Below are 18,464 nucleotides of genomic sequence, written 5' to 3'. Positions count from 1 at the left end.
CACATAGTCATAACCATGGATGCTTCAGAAAAAACAGGGGAAAATGAAGCTCAAAACCCATTCTGTCTTTGAAATATGGTGAACCAAATAGGGCAGTCGTGCTATAGAGCAGGAACATAAAGGACAACACATGAGGCTGAGACTGGAACATCACGTGGCGTGAAATTATAATCAGGGTAATAAAACCTACATGACATTTGCTTTTGCTCTTTTTTTCCTGCTGAAGTAGATGTGGAATTTCTTTACTAGAAACACAAACACACATGTATCATTCAGTAAGTCACAAAAACTTGCAGTGGGCAAAACTGTTGGGCTTCCATTTCTTGCATAAATAATAAATCTGAGCAAAGAAGCAAAATGCAACTGTCCAAATGTAGGATACATCTGGTTACACTGGGAGATCCATGCAGCAAACATTCGGCAGTACAGGACTCAACAGAAACACTGCTTTTCTGGGGGCAGCATTTGTGATGCAGGTAACTAAAATGATGGAAGCGACCCAATAAAAGGTTTTGTAGGTAAGATTTAGTGAGAGATTTTTAATTTTTAAGTTAGAAGCAGCCATTGTAGGGATTACAAAAGCAGAGATTTATTTTCTAGTCCAGATCTCTGTTGATTTGACTACAGGGAGCAAAATTCACAAGACTCTCCTCTGCTGCATATACTGTGTTGCCTGTTCCTTGTGCTGGAGGACAGACAACTACTGCACGGCTGACTGGGTCACGCCTCGAAGTGCCTTCATTTCTTTTCTACAGAAGCCCCAGCTGTAACAGCTCAGACTGAGTCGCTGCCAAGCAAAACACCACAGACGGGTGACCTTTCGCAACTGGCATGTCCAACGCCTTCACCTCTTCTCCCGTTTACCATAACCAAGTCTGACATTTGATAAAGCATGCATCAGCACTTGATGTGGTGGGCTGCTCTGGAAGATTTACTGCAGTGAAATGTAAAATTTGTCCTCTCAGGAGCCAAGCAGTATTATTTAGTTAGTCAAAATTTGCGCTCAGTCAAATTCTAATTCAATTTAAGGACAATTAAACTTAAGTCAGGACAGAAACGTCTTACCATCTGCTGGGAGGTTCTTGCCAGTAAACTCCAGCTGCAAACACCATCACATCATATTTTGACACATACCTAATTATTACAAAGGGCACAGGATTTATAAAACAGTTCCCTCAAATATTTATTGTATCAGCCTTGGACTAACAAGTCCCCAACGAATGCTGACTGAAGATTACAATTTATGAGAACGCAGAACGTTAGAACTCCTCCAAACGAACACTATCTGTCCAGCAAAGCATTCTCCATAAAGCAGACCACAGTGCAGCTGCCAAACCCACGTGTACTATAAACATTCTGTGAGAACCGAAAGAGCAGCACAGCTGTGAAGATGATACAACTTCACTAAACATGTATGTCTGGGCTCGAAGTGTCTGCAGCTAAGCTGGTGTCCCTTCACAGTCTACAGTGATCAAATCACTTCAGTGTATGGAGGTGGGGACTCTGTTCATCTTGGCTTGAAGTAGACACCTGTATGTGGTCACAGGCTCTTGACTGTACCAACTGGATTTCCACCTTCTACAAAAGGAGCCCAGAGCAACTAGCTGAGAGACACAAAAAAGTACACCACACAGGAAAGTATCTTCAAGGGACTTGCAGATCTGAGACAGGACATGCAGAAGATTTCCATCTGGAGTGGCATCTTGAAGTCAGTTTTGATATCTAAAGAACATTTAAAACAGCTCTAGGCACATATGCTAAGGCATCTGAATTAACACCCCTACAGCTGAAGTGGAAGCGTAGCACAGAATCCCACTTTGCTCTGAAGCTCCCAGCCAGCTGGGGTAGGAATGCTGAAGACAAACATAACATATGAATAAGGTAAAATCATAGAATCATAGGCTCGTTTAGGTTGGAAAAGACCTTTAAGATCATCAAGCCCAACTGTTAACCCAGCACTGCCAAGCCCACCACTAAACTGTGTCCCTGAGTGCTGTGTCTACATATCTTTTAAACACCCCCAGGGACGGTGCCCCCCCCCCTCCCTGGGCAGCCTGTCCCAGTGCTGGACACCCTTTCGGTGAAGAAATGTTTCCCAGTCTCCAACCTAAACCTGCCCTGGTGCAGCCTGAGGCCGCTCCCCCTTGTCCTGTCGCTTGTGACCTGGGAGCAGAGACCGACCCCCCTGGCTGCAGCCCCCTCCCAGGCAGCTGTAGGGAGTGATCGGGTCCCCCCCGAGCCCCCTCCTCTCCAGGCTGACCCCCCAGCCCCCCCATCAGACTGGTGCCCCAGCCCCCTGCTCAGCTCTGGACACGCTCTGGTACCTCAAGGTCCCTCTTGGAGTGAGGGGCCTGAAACTGACCCCGGGATTCAAGGAGTGGCCTCACCAGTGCCACGTACAGGGCACTGGTCCTGCTGGCCACACTATTTCTGACAAAGCCAGGATGCTGTTGGGCCTTCTCGGCCACCTGGGCACACTGCTGGCTCACATTCAGCCGGCTGTCAGCCAGCCCCCCCAGACCCTTTCCCACCAGGCAGCTTCCCAGCCGCTCTGCGCCAAGCCAGTAACGTTGCGTGGGGCTGTTGTGACCCACGTGCAGGACCCAGCACTGAGCCGTGTTGAATCTCATACAGCTGGCCTTCACCCGTCAATCCAGCCTGCCCAGATTCCTTGGCAGAGCCTCCTGCCCTCCAGCAGATAAACACTCCCGCCCAACTTAGCGTGGTCCACAAACTTACTCAGGGTGCACTCGATCCCCTCATTCAGACCATTGGTAAAGATACTAAACCAAAGGAAGGAAACAACCTTTTTCTATCTACGACTTTTCCAGTATTGAGCATAAACAGATTGAACTTCACTTCCTCAACTCATTTGTTTTTTCCTCCTTTTACATGCAAGTGCGACATTTGTTCTTTTCTCATCAATTAGTATCATCCCTGCCTTCCATGAGCTGCTGAAGAAAACTGCTATAATGCTGAAATTGCTTCAGGCAGTTCTTTTATGTACCCCTTCGGAGGGGTTCATCAGATCCAGCCGAGTTGAAGCAACTGTCATCCAAACATTCTATTAGCTGTTCTTTCAATACTGAAGACTGAGTTCTTACCCTCTTGTCACTCATGGTAATAGTTCCAGTTATCACCAACTGTTTAATGAAGAGCTCAGTGAAAACCTTCACCGCTTTTTCTGTGCCAGTCCCAGAGCAATTGAACCATTCCTCCCCACTGCGTACTTTTCTGCTTTTCCAAATTTCTCTCTTTGCACGCAAAGAGATCTTGGACAGACAATCCACAAAAATAAACTCCCTTCTCTTTTATCCAATGTGTGTTTCAGGGCAGGACACAAGCTCTCTGAAGCAGATCAATTCTATTCTGCAATGAATATGCATCAGAAAACTCATTCGGTTTTCACTTTACCAAATTCAGAATTTGACAGCAGTGACACAAGGTCATGAGAAACGGAAAAGGCTGGAACTGCAGGGCAGCATCCGTTTAGGTATTCTGTGGGAAGACACCAGTCTAAAAAGGCTGCAGGGTTAATCCTGTACTGAAGAGTCTGGGAGAGCACAGGAGAGAGGAAGCTGCTGAAGCTGCTGTATTCCCATCACTCCTGGCCCTCAAGCTCAGCGTAACAAACATTGTTCTCACTGCAGCTGGGAATATGGAATGGATTAAACAGAATGAAGCCACTGGTTTATCAAACCTGAATTCTTTTTTTTTCTGGTAGCAACAAATACCCAAATGAATCACTGAAGAATTTTCCAATTTTTTGCACTGTGCATAGAGGAAAAAGTCTACCCCATTAGACATAAACACAGTATTTGGACATCTAGTCTGAATTACTTCTAGAGACACTCCCTACTGACACCTAAGAGCCTAGCTTCTCTCCACAACAGCAACCATGACGTACCTGCCTGTCCACCTCTGGCAGCAGCAGCAGCAGGCGCTGCTGGCATTCTGTAGGCAGAACAGAGAACGTGTGCTTGTTGATCAGTGCCCGCAGGTTTGTGTTCACGAGGATGGAGTCAGGAGTTTCCACATCAATTTCGGCACACTTTGTTCTCTTCAGCTGCCCTGCAATGAACCAGAGACATACATCTTACCTAAGAGAGGATTAAAGGCTCCTGTGGAGTTCACTGTACCTGAGATTTTCAAAATGCCACCTTAGTAATCCATTCCACACCTTGACTCAAAATATACATTGTACCTTTGCACATACAGTTATAGACAAAATGTGGGAGGTCCTTTCCAGCACAGCAAATTTCCAGACCTAATACATTGTAGCCTGCGTCAGCTCACCTAGCTTTTGTAGGAATCCTTCCTATCTGGGGACTGGCAAGGAGTCTTTTTCAGAGGCGTTTCTAGAACTGCTTTTAGCCACATCCATTTTCTATTTTAAGACTCTAGTTAAGGTCAGTTTGCTCCTCAGGATTTCTTCTTGGACTTTCCTACTTTGGTCTCAGCAAAAGCATTTCAGAAAAATTAATCAGCTTATTGTGCTTGGTAGAAACCACAACACTAGACAAAGCAGTAACACTGAGTAACTGTTCCCTTTCCTTTTCCATGTTTGAAAGCCAGCAAGTCCAGCATTAACCTTTCTGCTACAGTCAGCCTCACATATGTGCTTCAAATTCAGAGAAGCGTAACAAAGAAAGCATATGTACTGTGTACTCTTATTTCCTTTGGATGCATCCACTGTCTACTACTGGCAAAACACCATGTGTTTTGAAACTTAGATTAAAAGGGCATTATTAGCAAAATGGTTAATATTAAAGCAGACACAGCTCCCCCTGACTTCAGAGATGGCAGCAATTAATTTTTAAGGTAACAGTACCTAACAAAATAAATGCCATGGAGGCTTGTTTCGTTAGGAGAAGTTTGCTCTATTAGAAGTCATTCAGGAAACGGCTCTGCAGGCTTATGATACACTTAAGTCGCAGAATTTCCTCATTACAGGGGACAAATGAAACATGCCATGAAAAGCATCTGTTTTCATCAATGATAAAGAAAATCTAGGATGATTAGCACAGATTGAGGCCTCAGAATATCCTTAAGTTCACTAAAGTCAATTGCATTGTTGGGATATGCAAAGAAACCCCCAAAGGGACAGGAGGGTTGAGAAAGACCTAACTTCAATGAATGGGAAGGAAGCCAAATAACAGTGGGGTCTGAAATATAAAGACCTGGGAAGGAACTTCTTTCTTCTTTTTAATGTTATCAAAGTGTCTTAAGTACATTAAAGAGCCTGCTAAATAAGCAAGTCCTTTTTTACTTCTCAAACAACAAGTTGCAAATTCCCAGGTAGAAACCCCTGATGGTGAGAAATGAGAGAAGGCTTATTTGCAATATGTAAGGTTTGAATTGTTTATCCTAATCTATACAGTATACCAGCAGTACCTTCCAGAATTGTCCAGAAGTCACTTTAGCAATGGAATTAATTAAACATTTAACTCAGTTTTGCTATTTAGGCTTTATGTTCTGTCATCAGAGCAACCACATCTCTGTAAGCAGAAAAATAAATGTCTTACTTGCATGGAGCCTGTCAGATCTCTGGAATGGTTTCTTCCCCAACCCTGGCAAGGAGTTATCGAGCTTAACGGAGGAAGAGGAACTGGAGGTGGAGTTCTGAGGGCTGCTTGACTGTCCATCTGACTGCTTTCCTTCCCAAGCTGCACAAGAAATTGAAACATTTAAAACGGGAATGTACAAAGGCATATTACATGAGACATCTGTTTGGACTGAAATAAGGATTCTTTAACATGCACACCCTAATTCTAGAAGCTCTGGGACCAGTACCTGTAGGATACTTGTATTCCTTTGTTGTTGTAGCACTTAGTTCCCAACAGGCTGGAAGTAGAAGACCCCTTTGTAGCTATCCAGACTATTGCAAAATAAAAGGATGGACAGCTGTTGCATTTGTGGTTTGAGTCTGACTCCCACTTAGTCCCACCTTATTTCTTGTCTACATCCAATCCACTAATGATTTTGTTAAGACTTCCTTCCAGCAAGATTTAGTTTCTGTTTGAGTTCACTGTGGGGAAAAATCTCTTCATACTTACGTGTACTTTCTGAATTTTAAACTACTATTGTGGCTTTTGTTCTTTTAGACCACCCTCAGTAATTCCTCCTCCTCTTTCAAATACTCAAGAGATATTTTCATGTCCTCCTCCAAAGTCACTACTTTGCCACACTAGACAGATTTCACCACTATGATGTCTTCTAACAAATCACTGCCACCCACATTCTCTTTTGTATAGCAGTATTTTTTCTGCTGGTGGGGAAGAGCTTCTTCCCTAGATTCTCACAGCCTTCCTTTCCCTCCTCTTAAGTGAGATGAACTCAGAACACAAGATGGTCTTCCCTCCGCTCTCTTTAGGTTTATGCGTAATAACAGAAACTCACTCAAGTTTGGAAAATTACTTAAGTCCCATACCTCGAAAGAGAAACTCCACAACACACATGATCAAGTAAAAAACTGAACACTGGCTCTGATTAATGACTTGCATTAATCAAGTCCTTCACCCAGTCTGCTAGCTTTGCTTCCCATGTGCCCCTCTTTCTCTTTCTCTCTGCCTCAATATATCCCACTGTCCTGGCTGTGAACTATTCCTAAGTACTACCACATGGATAGGAGGGAAAAAAAGAACTTCATGAAGTATGATGAGAAAACAAAGCCACTCACATTGCCATAGCATTCAAAGACTTCTACAGTAATCAATTTACAGTCCAATGGGGGGCTGCATGAGCACACACAGTTCCTACCCTAAAACGGTCGAGTAAGGTCATAGCATAACCTGAGGAATACGGCTTTCCTGAGACCACATGGAAATGAGTTCGATCCTGAACTTCTTTCTGTCCCTCACAATCTTTAAGGCAGGAAAGCTCACATGGCTTGATGCTGGCATGGATAGATACAAACTCTTCAGGAAAGATAGGCAAGGAAGATGAGTCAGAAGGTTGCCTCTACCCATACAAGTCTGTGGGACAACATGAGTTGAACCCAAGGGACCTGGGGGAGCCCACCAGTGTCCTTAGAAGGCCTCTCTCTACCGTCATTGAAAAGAAATGAAGATCATGGGAGATTCCTCACAACTAAGAAAGGAAAACGTTGCACTCACCTTCAAAAAGGGCCAAATAGACAATGTGAAAACAGACAGAATGGTTAGCCTCACTTTTCTCCCTGAGAAAATCATGGAGTGACCCCTCTTTGAGCACATTTCTGGGCACACAAAGGACATAATGATGGTAAGATGATCAGAGGGCTGGGAGCACCTCTCCTAAGGCAAGCTGGGAGAGCTGGGGTGGCTCAGCCTGGGGAGGAGAAGGCTGCGGGGAGACCTTAGAGCACCTGCCAGTGCCTAAAGGGGCCGGCAAGAAAGCTGGGGAGGGGCTTTGGGCAAGGGCAGGTGGCGATGGCACACGGGGGAATGGCTTTACATGAGAGAGGGGAGATGGAGATGAGAGATGAGGAAGAAATTCTTCCCTGTGAGGGCGGCGAGGCGCTGGCCCAGGCTGCCCAGAGCAGCTGTGGGTGCCCCATCCCTGGCAGGGCTCAAGGCCAGGCTGGACGGGGCTGGGGGCAGCCTGGGGGCTGGGGGAGGGGTCCCTGCCTGTGGCGGGGGGGTGGGAACTGGATGGTCTTTTAGGTCATAAGGTGCCCTCCCACCCAAACCATTCTGTGATAATCATGACTGGAGTTACCACGGATAAATGGACTTACTGTGGGCAAATCACGGTAAGTCACCAGCCTAAATGATATCTGCAATCAAATTACTGGATTTGTGGACAAGGGAAGAGACTTGGATGCCATTTACCTTGACTTCAGGCAAGGCACTTGACATCATGTTCCACCATACTGTACATGAGCTGGGACATTAGGGGCTGGATGGGTGGACAACCAGAGAGGTAAGCAGCAGGTGAGGTGGCCAGGCTCAGCCAGCCATGCTCACACCATGCCTGGAGGCTGGCAACAAATTAGTGCCTCAGGGCACCGGTCCTGGTTCCCATTTTTATTTGGGGGAGGCAACAGAGCACTTGCTCAAGTTTGCAGGTTAACTCCAAATTTGCAAGGACCAGTCAACACACTCAAGGGCAGAGCTGAGCCAGGCTAGAGGAAGGGGCCAGCAGGTACCTTACAAGGACAGACGCGAAGTCCTGCCCCAGGCAGGAAGAGCCACTAGCAGTGATACAGGCTGGGGGCAGTTCTGCTGGAAAGGACCCGGGGGTCCTGGGCAGACATAAGCTGAACTTGTGCCCTGACACCAAAGGCCAACAACATCCTGGGCTACAGGACCACAGCCAGCAGATCGAGGGAAGCGACTGCCCCGCTCTGCTCAGCGCTTGTTAGACCACACCTTGATTCTGCGTCCTGTCCCAGGGCCTCTAATGCAAGGAAAAAGCCAGGAGCGAGCTCAGCTGAGGGCCACCAAGATGCTCAGGGGACAGCAGCACTTGCCCTGTGAGGAGAGACTGAGGGACTGGGGCTTCTTCAGGATGGAGAAGAGCAAAGGTTGAGGAAGACCTGGTAGTCAGGGAAGCCAGCGGGAAGATGGAGCCAGGCCTGTCACCGTGGTGCATGGCAGGAGGATGAGAGAACACAGGCAAGACTCAGCCAGGACATAAGGAAAAAAATTTCTCCCCACCAGAGAGCAGGAGCCCAGAGAGGTTGCGTCATCTCCATCCTTGGGGATTTCCAGGACTGGCCAGAGCCCTGAGCAACCTGGTGGAGGCTGAGCTGCCCCTGATCTGAGCAGGAAGTTGGACTGGAGACCTCCCGAGGTCCCTACCAACATGAATGATCCTATGATTCTAACATATTTGCAGAGCAGTACTAGAAATGCTGGATAAGTTGACAAGCAGAATGTACAATACTTTGCAACTGCAACATAGCAGCAAAATACAGGAAAGTGAAAAACACCAACCAGTAACAAAAACTTAATAGAGATGCTGGAAGTAAGTAGTTTACCCGTGATTGAAGTGGATGTGGCAATAGTTTAGGAAGTGTGAAACCGAAATAAGGAGAGAAACCGATATGCTGTGACCACCTGGCCCAGGGGCCTGACATGCAGTGCCTGGGAAGGACCAGACAGCAGGCCTCCAGCAGCAGTATCCTGGCCACACTCAGGAAAGGCAAAAGCCTCATTAGAATCACAAAAAATAAAGACATCAAACAATAGTTTAAGTAGTCTAAGTGACATGAGTGTGGATTACTTACTCCATTAGTCTATTTTAATAATGACTCTATGTTAGCTAACAATCTTACAAAATATCCTACCTGTTTCAGTCCCTCTTATGTCTCCCCTGTTCCTACTTCCCCAAGTGAAGATGCAGTTCCTCCTGGGGCAAGAAGCTCAGGAGATGAGGTTCTCGCAGAACGGTATCTGCCTGCTGCGCTAATGAATCATTCAGGTTTAATCCCAGTTAGCAGAGAAATTAAAAAAAGTCTTTTAAACCATAATTTTATCTAAAAACTTCATACACCCAGCACTGCATTTTCTTAATACCATCATGGGAAATATGTAATGTTCTACTGGATTAATTTTAGCTTCCTTCTCAGACCACACCAGTCTAGGTGTAAAGGGCACAAGTGCCAGTTCAGGACTGCATTTCTAACAAGGAAGATGGTATTAACCTTTTTCTCCTTAACCTTTTTGAAAGGGTGTGAACTACAGAGCTGCCTGGGAACAACAGGCAACCTCATCAACTGTTAAGTACTTACTCTGCTATTAAATGATGCATGAAGTACAGCTGATAAATAAGCCTGTTCCTTTCAGTCGGATATATGGCGCATAGCTGCAACCTTGCATATGGCTGAACAGATGTTACAAGAAACATTCCAGCAGTACATAACCAGCAAGCCAGGACAGACTGGTCTAGTTTTGGTTTGGATTTGTTCAGCACTACTTTGAAAGGGAGAATAAACAAACAAACTAAAACACAGAAAGAATTTGGTACTAAAGAAACTCGGCACGAGATGAGGAAACATCTCCAGTTGTTATGTAAAAGACAGTAGGGGGAAGCAATCAAACAACCTGCACTGTGTCCATAGTGGATAGGACAGGAAATCTTGGGTTCAAACCCAAGGAAGCAAAAAAAAGATTCTGATCAGAGGCTAAGAAAAACATTTTATGGGTAAAGTTAAAGCAGGAAGGGCAAGACTTGCTGGAAGTTTCTGGCCTTTGCGTCAGCGCATCTCTCGGAACAGACTGAAGAAAACATCTGTCAGGATTGCATCATAGATCCTGCCCTGCAGAAAGGATGCGGACTAAATGTGCTCTCAAGGGTGCTCCTAGGCCTGTTTTCTTAAGGCTTTATGAGATTTCTTAACCTGACCAGTGAATTTCAGCTAAACATTCATGTAATTACACCAGGAATATGCAAAAGCAAAATGTTTTTCACGCTAATATTGTCTTATTGCTGTTGTATAATCCTCTCTGGCTACTTCTATACCAGTAAACGGAACAGTGACATTGGGCATTCCCCTGGCCCAGAGAACAACTGGCACAAACTAGCTTTGTTCACATCCTTATGCTTCCCGTCTCCCCGCAGCAGGGCTGACCACAAATTAAACTGCCTGCAGGGAATGACGTCTGGCCTGTGCTACACACTGAGCTGTGCCAAGTATTGCCTAGGAGACTGCTGGCTTGTCCCGAGTCAAAGCTGCGTCAGGGAATTTAGCAGAATGGATTGACTGAGTGCCAGTTCTTGTGCCCAGTACTTTGGCAATGACTGACTTGGTAGCAGAGATGCAGCTTCTCTCTCTCCCCACACGCAGTTGTTTCTTGTTCTAAGCACAGGCTTGTTGGCTGAAGGACTGACCGTTTGGAAGAGGAATTTTTGGGACTGGAATAAGAATAATGAAGGAACCTCTTCTTTCTGTAAGGTAACAGGTTGGTACTACCTGTGTTATCACGCTTTACCAAAAAATCATTTTTAAGAAGAAAAATAGCTTAGGATTTGGGATTGGAGATGTAGTTTTGTTGTGATCTGATTATTTCCTCTCCCTTTTTTAATTTCTTTTTGGTTGTGTTCTCTCCTCTTCCCCAGGCCTTGACTGCCAGTCTCAGCAACTCCATCTGTGAAAGAACACCTGACAGAAGTCTTCCACAGCGAGCATTCTTGCTGCATCTTCCTCAATAGTTACATTTTCATGATCACCATCTTTCCGAGATAAATCAGGGCCAGTAAAGTAAATCAAGGGTGAAGGATGGAAAAAAAGGGTAATTATTGAGGGGGAGGGAGTTTCTGTCTCATAGAAGTGCCTGAGTTTGACAAGCAGCACAGCATTTTACCCATGATAATTAGTGTAACAGATGGGGTATAAGGCCAGGGACTTCAGAAGTACACAGGGCTTAGACAGGGACTGTGCACGTGTTGCAGAAGACTGTGAAGCAGGATCAGAATCAGCAGGGCTGTGAAGCAGAGGAGGAGATCGTTGGTTTTTGGAAGAGATCTCACCCTGAAAAAGCCAGCCCTCTTCCTTTTGTACACACACTGCTGATCCTGCTCCTGCCTCTCTCACTGCTATGCCACGTATACTAACCCTGTGTACCTAAATTCTGTTTGCTTCTCAGGTCCCAACACCCCGCTCCATTACACCTGCAGGACTTCATGCCAATGAATGGCCGAGTGATAAAAGAACAGGTGTGATTCACTGTACAGAAATATAAAGTGATATACAAAAAGAACAGCTCCCTTAACCTTACAGACATACTGTTGGGCCCTAAAATAGATAATCACAACTCAGGAAAGAGTCCCAGACTGAAAAGTTCTAGGGAAATGCCTACTTTTGGCAGGGTCAAAAAAAGCAAACTGAATGCTAGGAGTTGTTAAGAAAAGATGAACAAAATATAGAATGAAAAAATGTTACTATACAAATTCAAAATGCATCTTGCACCCTGCATACTGTGTACAGTTTTCATTCTCTATTGCAAAAAGCACATAGCTTTCCATAAGAGGAATGAGAAAATAATAGTAGATTTCTCCTCAGATTGAAAAAGAGATGCCTACAGAAGTCATGAGTGGAAACATTGTTGAATAAACAACAGTTGTTCACTGCCTGTTTGATAATTAGGAGACATCAAGTAAAGGTATAAGGAGCCTGGCTCAAAAAAGCCCCAAAATGAGTAGTTTCTACGGCATGGTGTTTGCCACGAGGCATTTACAAAGTCAACTTTCCCATCCACCAGGTTAGGTAAATCCACTGCAGAAAATCCCACCCAGTCCAAGAAATACAAAGACAACTCCTCCTGCTTTGGAGGATCCCGCACACTACTACATGCCTACCCTGCTTTTACACACTCCTCAATGCAGGTGCTATCAGCAGTGCAGGGCCCAGGTCACCAGGCCAAATGTTTTTGATTTCATGGCAGACATCAGACCAGTGGGTCTATAAATACCAAAAAAGCAAATGGATGTTTTAGTGATGGTAGGATGGTAGAGAGCCACTACTTGTAATGCTTACAGATGACTTGACAAATTGTGGATTCATAAAATAACTGCGTTAGTCTGCAAAGTCATTTACCTGTACAACAGGAAAATCAGTCTATACAAACACAGAGGCATTTTCTGCATCTAAAAGAAACCAACTTGAGCCACGCTTACTGAACCAGGAGCTTATAATGGAAATCAGTTACACTGAAAAGGATTTAAAGAAAACTAGCTAGAAGTAACTACCAGGAATTTTTGGTAGCTAGCAAAACGCTGCTGCTGGTAAAGGTGCTAACGCGCTGTTGAATGAGCAAGAGAAGAGCAGTGACCTCATTAATTTCTAATGCAGCGTAAGTGCTGCAACTCTCTCGGGGATCTTTCAGATCAGAACGTACATTCTTTAGAACAAGACATGAAAGCCACACTACAGAATAAGAAGCTACTTCGGAAAAAAAATAAATACTAAAAGAAACACCATCTTGTTTGCTTAGCCATGAGAAGCACCTGACCACAGCGTACAGGCAACTACAGGGGAAGACATCACAGAAAGCAGCTATTTAATCACACAATGGCATAATAAGATCTATTCAAGATCTATTCTTAACTGAATGCATTCCTAATAAAAATCAAAGCCAGGAAAAGAGAAGCTCGACTATTTCAGAAACAGAAAGAACGCCATTTGAAAAGAACACTTTCTTCTCATCCCCTAAGAACAACAAAAGGCAAGTTGAAGAGAGACAACAGTAAAAGAACACATAGTGTCACTGCCACGTACCAGACTTTGCAGGTGTGGAGTCACTGGCTGCCTTGACGGCCTTCAGAAGGACGTGCTGATTAGACGACACAGGCATGCCTGCTCTGCATTGCTGCTGCTGTTGCTTTTGCTGCTGCTGTTTCAAGGCCTGGGGAAGAGGACAGAAGAACAGAACCAAAAAGAAATTGAAAATGTTCTTATAAATCATTAGTACACAGTACAAACTGCTTTTTTTACAGCAACTGATAGCTGATTCTAACTATGTCAAAAGTTCAAAACAACTTCCAAAACACACTCAGTTTGCGTGGGACACTGACACTGTCTATTTAAATATGATACTGTCTATTTAAATACACTACTACAAATTTTCTACCTTTGCATCTAAAGCAAAATGTTAATGGATGCAGAACATTTTAAGTTGTGTTGTTTCATGAAAAAAAAAACCACCAAAAAACCCCAACGCTCTAGAGAATGCAAAGAGAAAGGATTCCAAATCTGGAGCTGGTTCAAGAAGTAATTATACAAATAACTTCAAAGTAAAAGTACCATCATGTAATTCATTTCTGTCTCCTGGAGAAGCAAGTAGTAACTTACTAAAAACCTTCAACAGAGACACTACCCATTAGGCAAGACTTTTGTAATAGGACAGTAACAAAGATTAAGACACTAAAGGGAAGAAAATATAATTCTTTGTTTCCGAAAAGACTGCTAAGGTACCACGATACAGTCTAAAAGGCACAAATGACTAAGACACGGAAGTAAGAAGGCATTTGGTGAAACTGCAGCATTTACCCAAACCAAAGTGTCTGTTTTCAAAAAATGAAAGCCAAACCCAAATAAATTTAACAGCAGAATAAATTTCAACATATCAAGTATACCACGGAATCTCATACTAAGTAGTAACAGGAAATCTGTGTTGCATATATACAAATGAGTGGGACCATTAACACCTTACATAACAGCAACAACAATACTGTACCTAGAACTAGGCGAGAGACTAAAAGTAGGCAGGAACCTGCAGAATCTGCTACAGGAGGAAAACAGCCGAGAGACTGACTTTCAGTTTGTAAAGACACAAATGAGGAAGACTGACAAGAGGATACGGATAATGAACAGACACGTTAGAACCCTATTTTCTGATTTATGAAATAGTTCTTATTTAGCCATCCATTTCTACCACAGGTTAAAAAAAAATTCAGCAAACTGAAACAGGAAAATTGAATATCAGTAGGAAGAAGTAACCTCTGCAATATGCAATTAACCTCTTATTATTGAGGTCAAAGGCTTTTAAAAAAAAGAGATCTAGAAAGAGAGACCTGGCATTCATACAAGTAACAAATCTATAAACAAGTTCAAGAAAGCTTTTACAAATTCTTCTTTGAAGATAAACCACAGGCAACAGTGAATATCAAGAAAGCACTAGACTGCGAAGACTACTAGTATGTTCAGGAGGCTGTGCAAATGCTGTACTGCCATTATGCGAATCACTTCAAATATTTAAGGTTTCGTATATTCAATTCATCTGCTATTCTGTACGTCATTTATTGCTGCATTTATCTCAGCTTAAGTAAAATAATTCTCCTTTTGTTCATTGTGTCACCTCAGTTCTTGGTCATGCAGCGCCCGAAGTGCCCACGCCAACGGTGGCTGAGGCATGTGTGGGAAGAGGAGGAAAAATTATTCATTAGATATCTCTTTTTAAATACTGTGTCAGCTTTGCACTTACGTTCTTGGTTATAAATGTTTTGAGGTTTCTTGAATAAATCTAAATTTATATTGAGTCCTGTCATAATCATAGAATAACTCAGGCTGAAAGGGACCTCAGGAGGTCTCCAGTCCAACCTCCTCCTCCAGTCCAAACTCCACCAGGTTACTCAGGGCTCTGGCCAGTCTTGGAAACGCCCAAGGATGGAGATGACGAAACCTCTCCAGGCCCCTGCTCCACTGCAGGGCTGCCCTCATGGGCATAAAGCTTCTCCTTATGTCCTGTTCTTCCTTATACTTTTAAACTTATGCCCGCTGTTCCTCACTGTAAACCAGGCCCAACTCTCTGTAACACTCCACACCAGGCAGAGCTCCCCATAACACCCTATACCAGGCCCAGCATCCCTCAGCTCCCCTATAACAGCACCAGGCCACCTGTAACGCCATACACAATCACAGAATGGTTTGGGTGAGAATGAACCTTGAGGACCATCTAGTCCCACCACCACCCTGCCACAGGCAGGGCCCCCTCCCCCAGCCCAGGCTGCCCCCAGCCCCGTCCAGCCTGGCCTTGAGCCCTGCCAGGGATGGGGCACCCACAGCTGCTCTGGGCAGCCTGGGCCAGCGCCTCGCCGCCCTCACAGGGAAGAATTTCTGCCTCATCTCTCATCTCCATCTCCCCTCTCTCAGGTAAAGCCATTCCCCCGTGTGCCATCGCCACCTGCCCTTGCCCAAAGCCCCTCCCCAGCTTTCTTGCCGGCCCCTTTAGGCACTGGCAGGTGCTCTAAGGTCTCCCCGCAGCCTTCTCCTCCCCAGGCTGAGCCACCCCAGCTCTCCCAGCCTGTCCCCACAGCAGAGCTGCTCCAGCCCTCTCAACATCAGACCCCGCTCCCCCCTAACACCCCATGGAGGTCCCCGCTCCAGCAGCTCCAGCCATGCAAAGCCCCACACTGTCAGGCCACCTCTATCAGGTACCAGCTGATCAGGAAAGCTCTAACTTCTCCACACCCACCGATCAGGTGGCAGCTTCCAGGCTCCACACAGCTGCGGAAGACTCTGGAAGCAGCGGAGCATCTCCCCAGAGCCGGGAAGGCAGCAGCCCCCCCAGCACCCCCCAGATTCCCCCTCTGTGCCCAGGGGCTCAGTGTTGGCCTTCTGTTGGCCTTGAAGCTGTCCCTTGTCCTGGCTGTGCCACCCTCCGTGGAGGGCAGGTGTCCCTCAGCCCATTTGCACAGCGGGCCGCTCTGAGGCAAACCCCGCCGCTGAGGGCGGAAACCACCACTTAGTTCTACAGAGCTGAAAAAGGGCATAAATCAAAATGGCACCATTCAGGCTCATCAGCACTTCCTTTAACCGCAATTAAAACGAAGACCTTATGTCCCCAGCTGTGCTCCTCCCTGTCAGCTCCACCGTGGGTGACAACAGGGACAGCAGCAGGAGCTGCTCCTAAGCACCCACCTTCTTGCTCTGCACCTGCCTACAGTCCAATACCGATGTTAAAAACCCACGGGGATGCACCTAGTGGGCAAAAGAAAAGCTGTATTGTACAGCTCCCTTCACATAAAAGGACAGCTTTTGTTAAGTGCAGCCCAAACCAGTCCCTGGCCATCTGCATGGAACAGATAAAAGTGTAATGGATAAAGATGGAAGCCAACGGTATAAACCTCATCAGAAGGAGATGGTGTAATTTCTAATATTAAAACACCATGATGAGATATGGATCAAGGGAAGGGATCCTTCCCCTCTGCCCAGCCCTGGAGAGGCCACCCCAGGAGCGCTGGCTCAGTGCTGGGCTCCCCAGCCCGAGAGGGGCACGGCCAGGCTGGAGAGGGTCCAGCGAGGGGCCACCAAGATGCTGTGGAACTGGAGCCCCTCTGCTCTGGGGCAAGGCTGCGGGAGCTGGGACTGCTCAGCCTGGCGCAGGGCAGGCTCAGGGGGTTGGGTCCGTGTCCATAAACACCTGTGGGAGGGTGCCGACAGGACGCAGGCAGCTCTGCCAGCGGTGCCCAGTGCCAGGACCGGAGGCGACGGGCACAGGATCAGAAATTCCATCTGAATACAAGAATCACTTTTTTTACTGTGAGGGTGACCAAGTGCTGGCACAGATTGCCCAGAGAAGTTGTGGAGCCTCCCTCCTCAGAGGTATTCAGAAGCTGTCTGGACACAGCCATGGACAACTGGCTCTGAGTGACCCTGCTTGAGCAGGCAGGTTGGACCAGGGGGATTCTTAAGGCTCCTTCCAATCCCCACCAGTCTGGGTTTCTGTGAATTCTGATGGCATTGGGATGACCACTCAAGCTAAGTAAGGATGAGACAAGGTCAGTGGATTGGAGAGGATCAGAGGAACGTATTAGAGTAGTACCTGCATTTTCCATCGACAGGTGAGAAACTGCTCATTTTTCTGGATTTGGATTATAAATTAAATGTGGTAGGGTTTTGTATCAGCAGACACTCACTGTAACAAAGGGGGTTTCTGCCCATCATTGTTTTATCTTTATGGCAGGATGAGCACTGACATGCCTCTGCCAATCCTCTAACCCAGGATTTTTCCCAACAGTGGTGAGGAATGCAGCCATCTGCTTGCTTACTGTACTGTGTAGTGATGGCACACCAGTGTACACCGTATTATTCAGCTGGACTTTACAGTTTTAACTCTGATGTGTTTATGAACTAAATCCTGATCCTTATTTCTTAAAGAACCCGATACTTATTGTCAGCATAGTGGCACCATGGTGTTTCAGGATTAAAAGTTCTTACTTAGAAGTCTGCTCTCTCTTCCCTCCAGTAATACAACAATTACTGAGCACTTAAGACGAGAGGGATGAATCCAACCAGCTTTCTTCTCCAGTGCACACTAGCAAATAATCTGTCACAGATATAAAAATATGAAAGCTTTCTTCAATTCCCATTTCACTCAGTAGCTTATGTTTTTCCTACTACTCTAAACCACTGCTGTCTCCTCCCTATCTGTATTAGCTCATTTTATCTACTTTCTATAACTTTTCCTGACCACAGTGGCAACCATGTTTAGGAAGAGGTGGAAGATGCGATATTGGGTCAAACCAGCAGAATTCCACTGGAACTAAAATTAAGCAAAGGATTAGGCACGCCATGGTCTTAGTTTGATCTAAAGCTAGAGCAAACTTAAGTAAGGTAAGTTAGAACAATTGAACGGTAATGGTGTTCTTCGGCAACGGCTTTTTTTCCTATGCAGCTAGAAGGCAAGCAATTCACTATGCTACAATTTGATGGCCTACTCCGGGACGTAAGAATTGAGTTCAGGGAGAAGAGCTGTTGTGGTGGAAGATGATGACCACCAGAGACAGCTTTTTGCCCTGCAGACAGCTGCAGAACTGTGAAGTACAAACAGGTATGCTATGCAGACATCAAGGCCTCCATGTGGTTCCCCATTTCTCTTTCAGGGTTCCTGATATTTTTCCCCCAAAATGAATGAGATTAACAGTGACACTGAGAACACTGTCTAAATTTTGGATCTCGTTGGCTCTGACGTATTTCATTACATTCAGAGACAATGCTGCAATAAGGATACTTAGGAAGTAGACATCTCAGGATAAGAACG

The 18,464-nt window shown here is 45.5% G+C and overlaps 1 protein-coding gene across 2 annotated transcripts in view; it reads right to left on the bottom strand.

The window, feature by feature from the left end:
• Positions 1 to 18,464, bottom strand: part of ASXL2 (ASXL transcriptional regulator 2) — a 62,203-nt gene that overhangs the window by 20,230 nt on the left and 23,509 nt on the right. For both annotated transcript variants that reach the window (XM_037390799.1, XM_037390800.1), the window contains exons 3-5: positions 13,202 to 13,328; positions 5,526 to 5,666; positions 3,908 to 4,071 (exon numbers count right to left, since the gene is read on the bottom strand). In XM_037390799.1, the coding sequence (XP_037246696.1) occupies positions 3,908 to 4,071; positions 5,526 to 5,666; positions 13,202 to 13,328 (432 nt within the window). The remainder of the gene's footprint in view (positions 1 to 3,907; positions 4,072 to 5,525; positions 5,667 to 13,201; positions 13,329 to 18,464) is intronic.

Source organism: Falco rusticolus, chromosome 6, assembly GCF_015220075.1.
Source record: "Falco rusticolus isolate bFalRus1 chromosome 6, bFalRus1.pri, whole genome shotgun sequence".
NCBI classification, from domain to species: domain Eukaryota; kingdom Metazoa; phylum Chordata; class Aves; order Falconiformes; family Falconidae; genus Falco; species Falco rusticolus.
Note: the sequence above shows the minus strand (reverse complement) of the source record. Positions and strands in the feature narration are given on the sequence as shown.